This window comes from Erinaceus europaeus, chromosome 8 (assembly GCF_950295315.1).
Source record: "Erinaceus europaeus chromosome 8, mEriEur2.1, whole genome shotgun sequence".
Taxonomy (NCBI): domain Eukaryota; kingdom Metazoa; phylum Chordata; class Mammalia; order Eulipotyphla; family Erinaceidae; genus Erinaceus; species Erinaceus europaeus.
In genome coordinates this window covers 46,348,084-46,367,449 of record NC_080169.1, presented here as the reverse complement: position 1 = coordinate 46,367,449, position 19,366 = coordinate 46,348,084, and the positions used below count along the sequence as shown (strand labels likewise).

Genomic DNA, 19,366 nt, shown 5'->3' with positions numbered 1-19,366 from the left:
GCAATACACCAACTCCTGTGAGAATGAAATTTTTATATACAATCTCATAAGGCCACAGATATAATTTAAATGTCAGTGAAATTGAGGAGCAGTTTAATTTCCAAAATGATAACAACAATGTTTTAAAATATAACATGCTGACATTATGGCTATTAACTTATAATGAGAAGATATGAGAGATATAGTGCAACAGTTACTAGGGTATATAAAGAAGAAACTAGATCAGTGTAGCAATGCTTTTGTAAAACTTTGCCATCCAATGGTAGTGTTTTCTTCCAAGTTCCACACACAATTCCTGTCCCAGAAATGCTCCTTTTTGGTAAACACAAGATCTTTTTGTGTGGGTTTGAGAGAGGAAGAAGCTTTCTTTAAGACTTATATTATTTATTTATTTATTTATGATAAAGACAGAGAGAAGTTTAGAGGGAAGGGTAAGATAGAGTTGGATAGAGAAAAACACCTGCAGCACTGCTCTACTACGTTATGAAGCATATTCCCTGCAGGTGGGGACAGGCCATCCTTGTGTGATATGTATGTTCAACCAGACACACCACCTCCTAGCCCCAAGAAACTTTTTTTTAGTTCTTTTTTTAAATGATTGAAAGAATCACTATTAATATGCATACACCTAATCATGTTAAGAATTGTGATCCTCAGTATTTTGAAAAAAATTCAAAACATGTACTTTATGAGATGTGGTAGACTAGTGAGCTTGATTATCTAGAATAAATATATTTACTTTTAAGCATTATATTCATTTAGGAAATGCTTGGTGTTATTATTATGTTACAGATTTTTTTTTTTTTTTTTTTTTTTTTTGCTTCCAGGGTTATCGCTGGGGCTTGGTGCCTGCACCATGAATCCACTGTTCCTGAAGTCCATTTTTTCCCATTTTTCTTTTAAGATTTTTTATTTATTTATGGGAGAGAGGGAGAGAGAGAGAGAGAGAGAGAGAGAGAGAACCAGACATCATCTGGCACATGTGCTGCCAGGGACCTAACTCAGGACCTCATGCTTGAGAGTCCAATGCTTTATCCACTGCACCACCTTTTTTTGTTGTTGTTGTTGCCTTTGTTGTCGTTATTGTTGTTGTTGGGTAGGACAGAGAGAAATTGAGAAAGGCGATGAGAGAGAGAGGGGGAGAGAAAGATAGACACCTGCAGACCTGCTTCACCACTTGTGAGGCGAACCCCTGCAGGTGCAGAGCCAGGGGCTTGATTCCTTAACTCACTGTGCTACTGCCCGACCCTGCCCCCAGAAAAATATTCTATGATAATCTGTAACCAATGTTGGTGGAGATTTGTCTTTTTGCAGCTGGGCTAATTAGAAGTTATCATCTTTGTCATAGTCTTATTTCTTCAGTTACCACTCAAACATACTGAAATCAAAGAATATAAAAAATAAAATTGGGCTGAGAAGATAGCATAGTGGTTTGGCAAAAGACTTTCATACCCAAGGCTCTAAGAATATATTTAAATCTATATTATATATACTAGACATAGTATATATAATATAGATTTAAATATACCCAAGGCTCTGAGAAAATATTTAAAAATAAGTAAGTTCTGAGGCAGGATGGTGGAACATCTGATTAAGTGCATACATTACTATTCAAGTTCACGTGGCCAGTTCCTACCTGCATGGGGAAAATCTTCATGAGTAGTGATGCATTGCTGTGGGTGTCTCTCTTTCTTTGTCCTTCTGTCTCCCTCCCTCTAGATTTTTGTCTGTGTCTATTTAATACATAATAATAATGATGATGGCAAAATAATGATACTATCTTAAAAATAGAGTAAATATAAAATAATACAGTTTTTATATTTCTATGAAGTCAATGATAAAGAGTATTCTTTTTCAGTAATATTATTCAGTAAAGCTCAAAATACATTTTATTTTTATTTGTATATTTATGTGCTTCTAAGAAGGATATTTGTTTTTCTTTTTTTATTAGTGATTTAATAATGATGGACAAGATTATGTGATTAGAGGGGTACAATTCCATAAAATTCCCACCACCAGAATTCAATATCCCACCCCCTCCATTGGAAGCTTCCTTGTGCTTTATCCCTCTGGGAGTATGAACCAAGGATCTTTATGGGATGTAGAAGGTGGGAAGTCTGGCTTCTGTAATTCCTTTTCTGCTGGACATGTGCCAGGGGCCAGCCCCAGCAGGTTATTAGGGTTAGCCTGGAGGAGGAGGGGCGTTGGCAAAAAATGAAGAATGAGAGAAAAGTGAGTTGATGCTGAAACAAGCTCAAGCAGACATCTCTGTCTTACTTACACAGAACTTTATTTTTATAGTCTCATAAGGCTTATATCATTAAAAACAGAAATCACCAAGGTATTTATTATTAAAACAAAAATCACCAAGGGTTTGATTATTGAAACAAAAATCACCAAGTAAGAACAGCACAGGTAGGGAACACCTCCTGCTTTGTGGAACATTAACATTCCAGAGACACTTTCTGCCCTAGAGATCACCGTTTCTGTGTCTTTTGTTTTTCCTGTATCTGTGTGCTAGGCAAATGTCTTATTGATTAAGATTAATATTCCACCTTTTATGCCATTCTCTTGGCCCTATGCATCAGAAGACAATGGCTTATAGAAAGTTCAAGCTTGTTATGTTTCTAGGGGCCTTAAACAAATTGAGCAGCCCATTTTTCACAAAATCTGTTCCATTGTTTGATCAAGGAGTTTTGTTTTGTTCTGTTCCAAGTTAAACTCTCTAGCTAGAATCCATCTTCTGTGTATGCTCACTATGTGACCTAGGTTCTTGTATACTATTCCTGCATAAGGAGGTGGGAGCATAGTGGTGGATGGTAGATTAAAAGGCCCATTGTATCTAGGCAGGTACCATAACTTTCCATTAATTATTTATGTTATGTAAGGTGGCCCCTCAACTGTGGAAACCACCAATATTTTTCTATATTTTAGGAGGAATGCTAAAGGAAGTGGTGTAGATAAAGAGGAAAACATTTTTTCCTATTGGGGCCTCCTGAAAAATTCTGCATTACTGATAATGCTTGTTCCATTATGATTAATCTTACAGAGTGCAGTGCAGGTTTTGTCATTATTTTTGTCATTTGGTCAGACTCTGAGCTTGGCCATAGGTAAATATTATTAAGACCATACAGAGCTTAATCATGGCAAAAGGCAAGATGGTTTCAGTTTGGCCTGGAGAGTGCTGAACTTCCTGCGAAGCTGATACTGTGTCAAGCAGCTCACATGGCGGCGCCTGTGCCAGACATGGGCATTGGCAGTTCTATCCATCTTCCCAGTCTGTTTTCTTTATTTCCTTAGTGGGTTAGGGCTCTGGGGAGGTGAGATTCCTGGTGAGGTTGTCTGCCCAGGAAAGTAAGGTTGGCATCATGGTAGCATCTGCAACTTGGTGGCAGACTATTGGAGTTGGAAGGTTGACATGACAGGCCTGGAGACTCTGGACACAGTTTGAAGTGAAACACATTGAGGTGGTACTGGTTGCATTGATTTGCTTGAGATCAGTAGATGCAGCATCAAATGGTATGGATCAAGGGAAGTGTGAAGGAAAATGAGCCAGGCTCCAGAGATTCCGGGACTGGGAGAAAATGTATTGTTTTATAAATACGTTCTTTTTTAAAAGATTATCATTATATTCATTATTATTGTAATTATTATGATGGATTAAATAGACAAATAGAGAACTCTAGAGGGAGACATAAAAACAGAGAAAGAGATATGCCCACAATACAAGTTTTACCAATTATGAGGAAAGTTCTCTGCTGTCTTAGATTTTAAAAAGACAATAGATAATTATTGTTATAACCAAGTTATTGAGAACCTGATTTACCTTGAAAATCCCATGGTTAGGGTTTACTGTTCCATCAAGATCTTACCATAATTTATATCATTTAATGATATTTAAAAATAATTATGTCTTTTTTTATTTAAGAAAGTATTAACTAACAAAACCATAGGGTAGGAGGGGTACAATTCCACACAATTCCCACCACCCATTCTCCATATCCCACCCCCTCCCCTGATAGCTTTCCCATTCTCTATCCCTCTGGGAGCATGGACCCAGGGTCATTGTGGGTTGCAGAAAGTAGAAGGTCTGGCTTCTGTAATTGCTTCCCCTCTGAACATGGGCATTGACTGGTTGGTCCATACTCCCAGTCTGCCGCTCTCTTTCCCTAGTAAGGTGGGTCTCTGGGGAAGCAGAGCTCCAGGACATATTGGTGGGGTCTTCAGTCCAGGGAAGCCTGGCCGGCATACTGATAACATCTGGAACCTGGTGACTGAAAAGAGAGTTAACATACGAAGCCAAACAAGTTGTTGAGCAATCATGGACCCAAAGCTTGGAATAGTAGAGAGGAAGTGTTAGGGGGATACTCACTGCAAACTCTAGTGTACTTCTGCTTTCAGGTATATATTTTGCAGTAGTTTATGGATACGTGTGAACTTATGCTCTCTGTCACAGAAACTGGTGTATATCTAGGTTTTGGGACTTTGTTAGAAAGTGAACCACCTGAGAAGGAATAGAGTATACTATGAAAGGAAAGGTCTCACCCGAGTAATGAAGCTGAAGGGTTGTCATTCCACACGTGTGGTCTCTGGACACAGTCTGAAGTGAAGCATGTTGAGGTGGCAATCGTTGCGTTGGTTAGGTTGTGATCGGCGGATGCAATATTATTTGATATGGATTGGGAAAGGCATACGGGAAAGTGGGCCCTATCCAAGGGTTCTAGGACTGGGGTAAGTAGGGGCTCTATAGTGGAGATGTGAGGTTCCTGCTGTCTTAGGGTTCAAAAAGACAATGGATTGTTATTGTTATCATCACATTATTTGGTAATTGGGTTAACTTTGAAAATTTCTTTTGTTAGGGTTTGCTGTACAGTACCCAGTATCTTGTATATAGCTGTGCTATTGGTTGCTTCTGATCTACTTGATCTAGGCTTTAGAAGTCTGCATATCAATTACACTGTATATATTGAGAAAAGATTCAGTTTGTGTTTTGAAAAACTTCGAGACATCCAATTAATTTTCCCCCTCTCGTATTAATTAACTAGTGATCTATATGACTACATTTTAATAGGAGTGTACATAAACACCATTCCCACCACCAAAAGACTGTGACCCATCCCTCCCACCCACTCCCACCTGCCACTGTCCCAGGAAGCTGCATGTCTACCCCTCACCTCAGGGTTATTACTTTGGTGCCCTACTTACAATTTGGTCAGGTCCTGCTTTTAGTTTCCCTCTCAGATCTTCTTCCTCAACTTCTGTTGATGAGTGGGATCATCCCATCCTCATCTTTATCTTTCTACTTAGTTCACTTAACATAATACCTTCTAGCTCCGTCCAAGAAGGGTCAGAGAAGGTGGGCTCATTGTTCTTGATAGCTGCATAGTATTCCATTGTGTATATATACCACAGCTTTCTCAGCCACTCATCTGTTGTTGGGCACCTGGGTTGCTTCCAGGTTTTAGCTATTATGAATTGTGCTGCTATGAACATAGGAGTACACACCTCTTTTTGGTTGGGTGTTATGGAGTCCTTGGGGTATAACCCCAGGAGAGGAATTACTGGATCATATGGAAGGTCCACGTCTAGCCTTGTGAGAGTTTTCCAGACTGCTCTCCACAGAGGCTGTACCAATTTACATTCCCAACAGCAAGTAAAAGGTTTCCTCTGTCCCCACAACCTCTCCAGCATTTGTTGCTGCTGTCCTTTTTGATGTATGCCATTCTTACAGGAGTGAGGTGGTATCTTAGTGTTGGCTTATTTTGCAATTCTCGGACAATCAGTGACCTAGAGCAGTTTTTCATATGTTTGTTAGCCTTTTGGATCTCCTCTGAGGTGAATGTTTTGTTCATATCCTCTGCCCATTTTTGGATGGGGTCATTTGCTTTTTTGGTGCTAAGTTTGCTGAGCTCTTTATATATTTTGGTGATTAGTTTCTTGTCTGATGTATGGCATGTGAAGATCTTCTCCCATTCTGAGAGGTGTCTCTTTGTTTGTTTAATAGTTTCTTTGGATGTGCAGAAGCTTTTCAATTTGATGTAGGCCCTTTGGTTTGTTTCTGCTTTAGTCTTCCTTGCAATTGGATTTGATTCATCAAAGATGTCCTTGAGGTGTAGGTAGGAAACTGTTTTACCAATGTTTTCCTCTATGTATTTGATTGTTTCTGGTCTGACATCATCTAGGTCTTTGATCCATTTGGAGTTGATTTTTGTTTCCGGTGAGATAAAGTGGTTCAATTTTATTCTTCTGCATGTTACAACCCAGTTTTCCCAGCACCATTTATTGAAGAGAGCCTCCTTTTTCCATTTAATCCTTTGGGCCCCCTTATCAAAGATTTGATGTCCGTAGGTGTGGGGATTTATTTCTGGGCTTTCAATTCTGTTCCACTGGTCTGTGTGCCTATTTTTGTTCCAGTACAATGCTGTTTTGATGATGATGTCTTTATAATATAGTTTAAGGTCTGGGAGTGTGATGCCTCCATTTATGTTTCTTTTTCTTAAGATGGTTTTGGAAATTCTAGGTGTTTTCATATTCCAGATAAATTGTTGTAGTGTTTTTTCTATTCTCTTAAAGAAGCTTGGTGGAACTTTGATGGGTATTGCATTAAATTTGTATATGGCTCTATGGAGAATATTCATTTTGATGATACTTATTCTTCCAATCCATGAGCATGGGATATCTTTCCATTTCTTGGTATCAGTTTCTATTTCCTTGAGTAGCGAATCATAGTTTTCAGTATACAAGTCTTTCAGTTCTTTGGTCAACTTTATTCCTAGGTATTTGATTTATTTTGCTGAAACAGTAAATGGGAGTGATTTCTGGATGTCGTCTTCTTAAGATTTATTGTTTGCATAAAGAAATGCTACTGATTTTTGTACATTGATTTTGTAGCCTGATACCTTGCTATATTGCCTAATAACTTCCAGTAGTTTTCTGCTGGATTCTTTAGGTTTTTCTATGTATACTATCATATCTTCTGCAAATAGTGATAGCTTGACTTCTTCCCTTCCAATCTGTATTCCTTTGATTTCTTTCTCTTGCCTGATTGCTATGGCAAGAACTTCCAATCCTATGTTGAAGAGTAACAGTGACAGTGGACAGCCCTGTCTAGTCCCCGATCTGAGGGGGAATGCTTTCAGCTTCTGTCCATTGAGTATGATGTTGGCTGTAGGTTTGCTATATATAGACTCCACTCTCTTGAGGAATTTCCCATCTATTCCCATTTTGGTAGTTTTGAGCATGAATGGGTGTTGGATTTTGTCAAAGGCTTTCTCTGCATCTATTGAGATAATCATGTGGTTTTTGGCTTTGCTTTTATTGATGTGGTGAATGACATTGATTGACTTACGGATGTTGAACCAGCCTTGCATTCCTGGGTTAAATCCCACTTGGTCGTGATGAACAATACTTTTGATATGTTGCTGTATCTGGTTGGCCAAGAGCTTCTTTAATATTTTGGCATCTATGTTCATCAGAGATATTGGTCTGTAGTTTTCCTTTTTTGTTCTGTCCTTATCAGCTTTTGGTATCAGGGTGATGTTGGCTTCATAGAAGGTGGAAGGGAGTATTCCTGTTTCTTCAATCTTATAGAAAAGCTTAAGAAGTATGGGTACTAACTATTTCCTGAAAGTTTTGTACAATTCATTTGTAAAGCCATCTGGTCCAGGAAATTTGTTGTTGGAGAGGTTCTTAATAACGCTTTCAATTTCTTTGTCTGTGATTGGTGCATTTAGATTTTGTAGTTCTTCATGGTTCACTTTTGGAAGGGCATATGCTTCTAGGAATTGTTCCATTTCTTCCAGATTCTCTAGCTTGGTGGTGTATAGTTCTTTATAGAAGTTTCTCAGGATTCTTTGGATTTCTGTGGTGTCAGTTGTGATATCTCCTCCATCGTTTACAATTTTATTAATTTGAGTCTTTTTTTGTTTTTGTTTGGTGAGTCTGGCTATGGGTTTGTTAATTTTGTTTAATCTTTCAAAGAACCAACATTTGGCTTCATTGATCTTTTGTATGGTTCTTTTATTTTCGATGTTGTTTATTTCTGCTCTAACTTTAGTGATTTCTGTCCTTCTGGATGCTTTAGGGTCCTTTGTTCCTTTTCCTCTATGTCCCTGAGGTGTGCAGTATGGTGGTTCATTTGAGCTTCTTCTTGATGCTTAATATGTGATTGTATGGCTATAAGTTTCCCTCTCAGTACTGCTTTAGCTGTGTCCCAAATATTTTGATAGGTTGTGTCTTCATTTTCATTTCTTTCCACGAACATTTGAATTTCCTGCTTGAGTGAATCTCTGACCCAGCACTTCTTTTTTTTTCTTAATATTTGTTGTATTTATTTATTCCCTTTTGTTGCCCTTGTTGTATTATTGTTGTAGTTATTATTGTTGTTGTCATTGTTGGATAGGACAGAGAGAAATGGAGAGAGGAGCGAAAGACAGAGAGGAGGAGAGCAAGATGGACACCTGAAGACCTGCTTCACCACCTGTGAAGCGACTCCCCTGCAGGTGGGGAGCCGGGGTTCGAACCATGATCCTTATGCCGGTCCTTGTGCTTTGCACCACCTGCCCTTAACCCACTGTGCTACAGCCCGACTCCCGATCCTGTGATTCTTAAGGAGTATGTTGTTTAGTTTCCAAATTCTGTGACTTTTAATAATTGTCTGTCGTTAAATGTTAGTTTTAGTCCACTGTGGTCTGAGAAGATACTAGGGATTATTTCAATCCTCTTGAATTTATTGATGCTTTCTTTGTGGCCTAACATGTGGTCTATCCTTGAGTATGTGTTATGTGGATTTGAAACGAAGGTGTATTCCAGTTTTTGGGGTGAAGGACTCTGAAAATGTCCAAGAGGTCTAGTCTGTCAATCTCTTCATTCAGTTCTCTTGTATCTTTATTGGTTCTTTGCTTTGTTGATCTGTCTAAGTGTGAGAGTAGAGTATTGAAGTCTCCCACTATTATTGTATTACTCTTGATGTATTTTTGAAATTCTTTCAGTAAGTGCTTGACGTACTTAGATGGTCCCTCATTGGGTGCATAGATGTTGATGATTGTTAAGTCTTCTTGGCTGATTGATCCTCTAATCATTATGTAATGTCCTTGAATATATTTTATTACTTTATTTAATTTAAAATCTATTGTGCCTGATATGAGAATGGCTGTTCCTGCCCTTTTTTGTGGTCCGTTAGCCTGTATGATAGTTTTCCATCCTTTCACTTTAAGTCTGTGTTTATCTTGTTGTGACAGACAGGATTCTTGCAAGCAGCATATGGTTGGATTATGTTTTCTGTTCCTTCCCCCAACTCTGTGCCTTTTGATGGGTGAGTTTAAGCCATTGACATTTATTGATATTATGGATTTAATGTATTGTAGTGCCATTATTCAAAAAAATTTTTTTGTTTGTTCTGATATATTGCAAGTATTGTAGTGATGTTCTTGTTTATAAGAAGTCTTTTAGAACCTCTTTCAGGGCCGACTTGGTGATGGTTGCCTCCTTTAACTGTTGTTTATCTAAGACGGTTTTGATCCCTCCATCTTGTTTGAATAAAAGTCTAGCAGGTTATATTATCCTTGGTTGAAACCCTTTTTCATTCAGGGCTCAATAGATATCTTGCCATTCTCTTTTGGTTTTTAGAGTTTGAGTGTAGAATTCTGCAGATAATCTTATGGGTTTTCCTTTGTATATGACTTTTTGTTTCTCTCTTGTAGCCTTTAGGATCCTTTCTTTATCCTTACTCCTTCTCATTGTGACTATGATGTGTCTTGGTGTCTTCAGGTCTGGGTTGATTCTGTTTGGTACTCTCTGGGCCTCTTGAATCTTGATGTCCTTTCTGTTATTAAGGTCTGGGAAGTTTTCTTCTATTATTTCCTCTAGAATGTTTGCTTCCCCTTCCTCTCTTTCTTCCTCTGGCAGGCTAATTACGCAAATCTTACTTCTTTTGAGATCATCCCATATGTCTCTGTTGTTGTTTTCAGTGTCTCTCAATCTCTTTTTAAGCTCTTTCTCCTCTTTCTTAGTTTTCTCTAACTCATCCTCTAACTAATTCAGTTTTCTGCTTCTGTTAGTCTGCTTTCCCTTGCCTCAGCTTCTTTCTTCATTACAGCTATTTCAGCTTTCAGTTCTCTAAGTGCCTCAAGATAATCAGTATTTTCCTTGGGGGTCTCAACTGTTGTTTCCCTAATACTGCCATTCCTTTCCTCCAGTGTTGTTTTCATTTCTGTGATTAATAAGTTTATTATTGCTTGCAGACTTTTCTTATCTCTGGTTACTTCTGGCTGATTTGTAGTTTCTTCTGGGCTTTTGTCTTCATTCATTGGAGTAGCAGTTTTATTTGTTTTTGATCTACCCAGTTTTTTTATTTATGTGTTTCTTTTTTTTTATGCTCTGTTGTTCCTCAGTTGTTGTGTTTGAGTACAAGCAACACTGTACTAAATACCTTTATGACAATTACACTCACCAACCTCTGGAATTATAGTAGCAACTGAAGCAATTATTGAAGCAGTTTAATCACTATGAGTTAGCCAAACAATTTCTCCAGTCTGTGAAAGAATAGTAACCAAATCCCAGTGAAGAAGAAAGAGAAAAAAAAAAAGAAGAAGCGATAGCAAGAATAGACCGTTATGCAAGTCTGCTATCCACTGTATATTCTAGGGGTAACAAGAGGGGAAATGGAATTAGAGCAGAGATACACACATAGAGAGTCCACTCTGAGTCAGAATACCTCCCCCAAATAATTCCCAAATGTATATCAGTGAATTGAAAAAAGCACACTGTTTGTTGGTGTGGGGGCTGGGGCCTGTGGCTTTGGGAGCTGTAGGATTAAGGAAGAAAGGATGACAAGAATGAGAAAAAGAATAAAAAAAGAGAGAGAAAAGAAAAAGATTAGAAAAAGAACAGTCATAAAAGTGTGGTGAAAAGAAAGAGTTTTTAAAATTTATTTATTTATTTTTAATTATTTAATTAGCTATGCAGGGTGTGGTGGGGGGGGATTGGCTACTTAGAAGAAAAAAGAGCCAGAGGTTTCAGAAGGGTATAGACTTAGAATGAATGATATTCCCTGGTAGGACAGGAATTTGGTAAAGACAGAAGCTCAGCAGGGGATTCTGCTAGGAGCTGGTCCCCAGGGACTGGTTGAGGGGGGGAGGCTGTGTGTTTAATAATTAAAAGGAAAAAAATCTTTTGTTCCCTTTTTTCTACTCTAATTCTTAACCCAAATTAAGTTATAGTTACCTCCTTGGTGTCACTGCTAGGACCTCTTATTGACTGGCCTACTAAAGGCAGAAAATCCTACAGTTTCCAGAAGATGTGATCAGAGCTCAAGCCACTAGCAGCTTCTCAGTCCACCATCTTCCAGGAACCCCCTAATTATATCTTATATACTTACAAGAGTAGGTGCTTCTGGTCTCCCTGGTCAAAAGCTATAGGTGATTTAATATTTAAAAAAACATTATTAGAGATGCACTAACAATTTAAGCCCAGTGTTAGGATTCAATCAGTTTACTAATTTGAAATCTTAAGTACTTAGATTAAAGTAATATATATTCAGAACTTAAATCTATGCATTAGAAAGCTCGAGACATTCAATTTATTTTTTCCTTGTCTATTGATTAATAGTGATTTATGACTATAAGTAAATAGAAGTATATATTAACACCATTCCTACCACCAAGGGTGGCCACCAAAGGTCTCTTTCCCTACTCCTGCCTCCTACAGTGGAGCTGAAAATCTACCCTCCTCTCAGAGGTTCTTTTTAGTTAAGTGTAACGTTCCAAACTCTGTCAAATTTGCTTTGTTTTTCCCTTTCCGAAGGACATTTTTTATGATGTAAAGAAATATAATGGAGGGGACTTGGCAGTGGCTCAGCAGGTTAAGCACACATGGAACAAAGTGCAAAGACCAGCATAAGGATCCAGTCAGGGTGTGAGCCCATGGCTCCACACTTGGAGGGTTGTCTCTTCACAAGCAGTGAAGCAGATCTGCAGTTGTCTATCTTTCTCTCCCCCTCTCTGTCTTCCCCTCCTTTCTCGATTTCTCTCTGTCCTAGCCAACAACAACAGGTATAACAACAATAACAACTACTAGGGCAACAAAATGGAAAAATTGGCCTTCAGGAGTAGTGGATTCTGTAGTGCAGGCACCGAGCCCCAGGAATAACCCTGGAAGATATATATGTATATATGAAAGATAGTGATATCTGATTGCATCTGGAAGTGGGTATATAAGTTGTTGCACTACTTCTTCAGCGTTATATATATTTTCTTTTTACCAAAGCACTGCTCAGATAAGACTTATAGTTCCAGGAATTGAAACTGGGACCTTGAGGTGTTAGCATGAAAGTCTATTGCATAAACTGCTGTGCTATCTCCCTGACCCTCTTTGTCACTATTGAAGTAGCTTTAATTAAGTGGAAGGGATGAATTTCAAAAAGGATTACATTTCTAAGTGCTCTATCATGCTCTGACTTGGAATGTGAATTTTTCCCATTTATCTCTGTCCTTTACATACCCTCATTGATTTCTATATTTTTCCCTTATAATATCCTCTTTTGACTCTATTTAGCCTGATTCGTCTTTCCTTCTCTTCTGCCTGTTCTGAAAGCTCGAACATTTATTGGATATTTTCACTGCCTTTTTCTTTTATATCTGTTAAACTGGAAGTGTTATTACTTGGGAGTTGGCATAGTGGCCATATGTGCTTACAATTATGAGATACCAAGTCCAGCCCCTGGGATTTCATGTGGCAAAGTGATGTTCTGGCTTTCACCTCTTCTCACTTCTCTCTCATATGTATTAATATATATCTATATATATTAATATACACATATTAATACATATACATATTATATAATATACACATATTAATACATATACATATTATATAATACATATATATTATATAATACATATTATACATAATTACATATTATACATAATTACATATTATATAATACATATATAATTATATAATACATATATACATTATATAATACATATATAATTATATAATACATAATTACATATTATACATAATTACATATTATATAATACATATATACATATTATATAATACATATACATATTATATAATATACACATATTAATACATATACATATTAATATATGTGTATATATATATACACATATATATGTATATATGTGGCAAAGTGATGTTCTGGCTTTCACTTCTTCTCACTTCTCTCTCATATGTATTAATATATATATATGTATGTATGTATATATATATATATATATATATATATATATATACAGACACATATATATGTATATATGTGGCAAAGTGATGTTCTGGCTTTCACTTCTTCTCACTTCTCTCTCATATATATATATATATATATATATACACATATATGTATATATATACCCCTCTTAATACTACATAAATATAAAAATAATGTTAAATGCCAATATTATCTACTATTATAAAATCAGTGTTATAAAAATTCACCTCTTTTCTCCATTTCTTAGGCTCATCTTAACTTTTCTTCTTTTTGAATAGCATAACTTGCAGAAAATTCCCAATAATGCTGCTAAAACTTTTTTCTTCAGCTATAATACATTACTTCTGTTTTATTAAGAGATGCAAGCAAACCCACATATAAACTTTTTATGTTCCTGAATAGCCATGTGAAGTTAAAATAATCCATCCTCTGAAATATCTCATATAATTTTTTCTTCATCTTTTGCTATGTCAGTATCTCAGTTCAAGCTCATTTACTTCCTCAAATAAACTACTGAAACTACTTACTTGACTAATTATTTTTCCTTCAAAATTTCCATTCCTATTTATGCCTTCAAATTCAGGCAATAATTCTCCTGACACTAGCATTTACTACTTAAAAACAAAACAAAATATATTTCTCATTACCTATAAGGTTAAGTTTAAATTCTGTAGTAGGACCTTAACAATTGAACCCTGAATCATCTTCTTTAATCTCTTCTCTTTCCAGTGCTCACTAATTCAACTAGGCATTATTTTCCATTACATTTGACATGCCCTAGCTCAGTTCTACACTGTTTTGTGCAGTATTTTCCTTATGCTTAGAATATCTCCTGTGGCTGTTTTCTATCTGTTCAACTACTAAACCTCTTTTATCTCAACCTTTCAAGGTGGGGGTGGGGTGGGGTATGGAGTTCTGGTGGTGTGAACTGTGTGGAATTGCATCTCTCTTATCTTGTCAATATCTTCATTTTATAAATAAAAAAAAAATTTAAAAAATGCTCCTTAAATGGAAGGGAGAAGAAATTCTGTTCCCAAATGGATAGTCCAGGAATTTTTTTTTTTAATTGCCAGCACCACTCTTAATCTTTCACATAGCACTGCTTGAAGGCATATAAAGCATTTGGTTGTTGAAAAGTTTAATAACTAAATGTTTTCCGTCTCTGTAACTTGATATTTGCAGTCTCCCATAAATTTTATTTTTATAGTGATTATTTTAAAAGCATATACTAAAACAAAACAAAACAAATAAAACTGTTTGCTTCAAGTTATAGAAATGCAAAGTTTTCTTATACTTGTCATAAATAATTAATTGATATTAAATGCTGCCTAGTATGACTAAGGAGTAAAAATACTTAGAGTGTATTAGTTATATAATATATACATATATATTAAAAACAGAGAAATTATGAGAAAAAGGGCATATTGAGAGGGAAGAAGAGAACAAGAGAGAGAGAAAAAAACCTTTAGCACTGTCTCCACTCAAGAAATTTCTCCTTTTACAGGTGGAGATTGGTGGCTTGAACCTGGATCCTTGAGCACTGTAACATGTGCACTCAACCTAGTGTTCTACCATCCAGCTTCCGTGATATTATTATTGAACAGTCATTATGATTCACTTAATCCTCTTAGTATTTTAAATGGAGTCTTATATTCAATTTATACTATACTTTCCTCTCTAAAAGAACATTTTATAAAAGATAAAGACAAGTGTAAACAAGTTAAGCTGCTCACTCACATTATACAACTGTTAAAGACTGCAGGCTAGAATGGGATTCACAGACTGACTAGAGTATAATTTAGAATTAAATTTCCATTCTACCTTAGTATAATAGTCCCATTTGTCAGTCTTAGCATCCTCTTGGATAGATTGGTTCTTCTTCTATAAAGTAAGATCCCTCATTTTCATTTACTTTATTTTTTCATTTACTCTCCATGTGCTACTAGTAAATTTCATTTAAGTTTTATTATTTATTTATTTATTTATTTATTTATTTATTTATTTATTTATTTATTTTTGGCCTCCAGGGTTATCATTGGGGCTCAGTACCTGCACTACAAAATCCAAAATCCAAAGAAGATTCATGAAAGGTGAAACTGTGCTATCAGTGTCTTTCTCTGTCTCTCTCTGTCTCTGTCTCTCTCTCTCTCCCTATTTCCCCTTCCCTCTCAATTTCTCTGTCCTAAATGATAAATAAGAAGAAAAACAAAAATGTTCACCAGGAGTGATGGATTTGTAGTGCAGGCACTAAGCCCCGATGGTGGTAGCAATATACAAGGGGAAAATTTTTTTTTTTTTTGGTGGGGGGGTTAATGTTCACTACTGGGAAATTCTTTCAATCATCTGGCCTTAGAGTAGGCAGTTTAAAAGAGTCTACTGCTATTGGCTGTTCTAGTTCCTTCAGGTCCTTGACTATATTTCTTCTATCTTTGAGTATTTCCTGCCAGGATCAGAAGTCACAGCTTTAACCTTAGGACAAAGAGGTCATTATACCTGAATTTGTTTCTTTTATAATAAGTCATAAATGTAGGGCTTGGGATAAGGAATATGGAATATGCTTATGTAACTAGTCAAATACAGATTTAGATGGTTCACCAGCCAATTAGATTCAGGATTTTTATGAAACTCTGGTTCAGTTAGAAGATCTAATTCATCCCAATCAAGGTCGTGTCCCAAGACAACAATTTCTGAATTTGTCTCACAAAACAACCAGAAATGACCCTTCTGTCATAGAATAAGGTTCTTTTTCTTCTCTTGAGGGACAATTGCCAACAGAACATTAAATATTTGATGTTTTCATTAATGTTCTTTCTCTTGGGCCGCATTTAAACCCCTTAAGATAAAAAAAAATGTTATCTCATGCAATATATTCCTTGCATCTTATATAATGACCATGTTAATTGGTTTTGACCAGTTAACATATCTAGATATCTAGAGTCTCTGTAAAGTTAAATTTTCTTATGTGAATGTGGTGAAGACTACCAAAAGTCTATGATATATTAATCACATATTTTGTGAGTCATTCAGTTAATAGTCTTGGAGCTTTTGATAAGGTAGAAAAATAACAGGAGTTTATATAATTTTATTTCTAAATGGTTTGTAGGTTGGTCATAAAATAATCTAACTTATGTTTGGATTTAATTTGCTTTATTTGTGTCAATTGGCCACATCCTCATCAAATTCAATTTTATATAGTTTCTCCATAATTTACCTATGTATTCTCTTTCTCATCACTACATAAAAAGTAAAGTAGTATTTTTATTCCAACTTAATAAATATTGGCCAGACGTTGAGGCTACTTTAAGCATAAGTTTACTCATTTCATTTTGAACCTTTGAACCTTTGAGAAAGGGTCAGCATCATGTGTTGGCTTTTCTCAGACATGGATGTGTAACAATCATTTTTTTTTGTTTGTTCCATTTTCAGGTCACATGTGCCAATTTAACAAATGGTGGAAAGTCAGAACTTCTGAAAGCAGGAAGCAGCAAATCCACACTAAAACACATATGGACAGAAAGCAGTAAAGACTTGTCGATAAGCCGGCTTCTATCACAGACTTTTCGTGGCAAAGAAAATGACACAGATCTAGATCTGAGATATGATACCCCAGAACCTTATTCTGAGCAAGACCTCTGGGACTGGCTGAGGAACTCCACAGACCTTCAAGAGCCTCGACCCAGGGCCAAGCGAAGGCCCATTGTTAAGACAGGCAAGTTTAAGAAAATGTTTGGATGGGGTGATTTTCATTCCAACATCAAAACGGTGAAGCTAAACCTGTTGATAACTGGGAAAATTGTAGATCATGGCAATGGAACATTTAGTGTTTATTTCAGGCATAATTCCACTGGTCAAGGGAATGTATCTGTCAGCTTGGTGCCCCCTACGAAAATAGTGGAATTTGACTTGGCACAACAAACTGTGATTGATGCCAAAGATTCCAAGTCCTTTAACTGTCGCATTGAATATGAAAAGGTTGATAAGGCTACCAAGAACACACTCTGCAACTATGATCCTTCAAAAACCTGTTACCAGGAGCAGACCCAAAGTCATGTGTCCTGGCTCTGCTCCAAGCCCTTTAAGGTGATCTGTATTTACATTTCCTTTTATAGTACCGATTATAAACTAGTACAGAAAGTGTGCCCTGACTACAACTACCACAGCGACACACCTTACTTTCCATCCGGATGAGAATCAACACATGGGTGAGACTGAAACTAAAGGAATTATAGATGATATGACAGGGCTGTTACCTCAAAGAAGAAGGTCACATCTGTTACCTGGAATGTGTCTACACTGCTGTTCTTGTCAACTGGCTGCAAAATATACTAGTGGAAACAATCTGATGTAATTTCTGCCCAGTCTGTTTCACCTCTCAGTATAGTTGCAAAGCACATGGATTTTTAAAGCCACATTTGAAGACATGTTGTCACATGTAGCTGTACACAAGCACATAAACATGCACATTTCAGCTTGCATTTGTCATGATTTCTATCAAGAGGGCTTTCATTGTCTGGCTCATAATGGTTCAGGATAAACTATCATCAAGCAAAAGGATCAACTAGACAGAGAATAGTTTCTAACACTTGCTGTTATGAAAATCTCTTTTAAAGTCTTGAGTACATGCTAATCAATAATCCCCACTCATGCATTCCTACTGCTTGGAGTAGCTGTACTGCTAAATATTTATTGTAGGAGTATATGCTTGTTAAAATGGGAAAAAATATGTCTTTAAAGCTCAGTATTCTTTATTTTATGAACACAGCAAAGTGTAGTAACGTTTTTTCCAGCATATAGTAGGCACATTCAAGGTGATATAAGATGGCTTTTTTTTTTTTTTTCCTGTGGAGGGAGCCTGTTCTAAGTAAAAATAAGCAAACATTTGAAACTTACATGTGGGCAGACATTGGATTACATCTTTCACCACCAGTCATTGGACTTTGGCAAAGTTAAAATGAGCTGCTTAAAATAAGTTATGATCACTTAACAAAAAGGGAATTTCCTGGCAGACACCATGTAAGTTATAAGTGTCTGTCTTATCTTTACTACATATATTGTAACAAATTCAATATCCTAATCTTCATTTGTATGAATGGTTTGTATTGTACATAGTTTAACCAAGTGTTATTTGAGCTGCTTATTAATATTAACTTGTACTTGTCTCTCTGCTTGTTATTGGTTATAAAAGAAACAAAAAAGGATACAAGGAACTCATTTTATGAATGTAGCTGTGAATTCCATTAAAAAGGCAAACTTAATGTACAAAGCATTTATTCAGCTCAAGTATTGTTGAAAGCTATACATATACAACATTACAGTCTGTCTGTATTTAGATATTTTGTTTCTGGACAAAAATGGAGTGTACGTAAAAATAAAATGCTTAAAGTTGAGTTTCAATATGTAGTTGTGTAAAATGGTGATTTAAGTGGTTCTGACAAGAAGAATGTGCTGGGATTCAGTCACAGTTTTGCATCGTATGTCTCTAAACCTGTACAGAAATATCTGAAATGTTATTAGTTGCCCAGGCAAAACAACTTAGAGTTTTTAGTCTCAAACCTGAGAAATAGTTGTGATATACAGCATTGTATACATCTCTGTCGTGCTAATTATTGAAGAATAATGAAAATCAAAGGATATCGGAGCTAATTGAAGTTTCCTAAACTAGTTATAATTTTTTTGTATATAATCTATACTTAATAGGGTGATTAGGGGAAGGTAATTTTTTTTCTTTATAAGAAAGTCAAGATGTCTGAAGAGAGTGGCTGACTTTCCCTCATTCTCCTATAATGAATGACTCAACTCATGTGAGAAGATTGCTATAATAATGGAGAGCTCTGACACTCAGTTTACCCAAACCAGATGGGATCAACTTCCTTATTTATCATTACTTATGGGCATTAAATTTTCTTTCAAAAACTGTCTTACACAAACCCAGCAAGGTAAGCATTGAGTACTGGTATATAAAGAGACTCAAAGGTCAACTAGGAAGATTAACTAGGAACAGTAACTCAGGGCTAGCAAAATATCTCACTAAAATGAAGTGTTGCTTTGCCATGTATATGCCTCAGGGCTGGCAAAATATTTCACTAGGATAATGTGCTGCTTTGTTATGTTTATGCCCCAGGTTTGAGCCTGACT

General features: G+C 36.3%; 1 protein-coding gene across 2 annotated transcripts in view; it reads left to right on the top strand.

The window, feature by feature from the left end:
• The window catches only part of NXPH1 (neurexophilin 1), a 380,817-nt gene extending 362,190 nt beyond the window's left edge, over positions 1-18,627 (top strand). For both annotated transcript variants that reach the window (XM_060196169.1, XM_060196170.1), the window contains one exon: positions 16,658-18,627. In XM_060196169.1, the coding sequence (XP_060052152.1) occupies positions 16,658-17,419 (762 nt within the window). In that variant the 3' untranslated portion in view covers positions 17,420-18,627. The remainder of the gene's footprint in view (positions 1-16,657) is intronic.
• Positions 18,628-19,366: the final 739 nt, after the last annotated feature.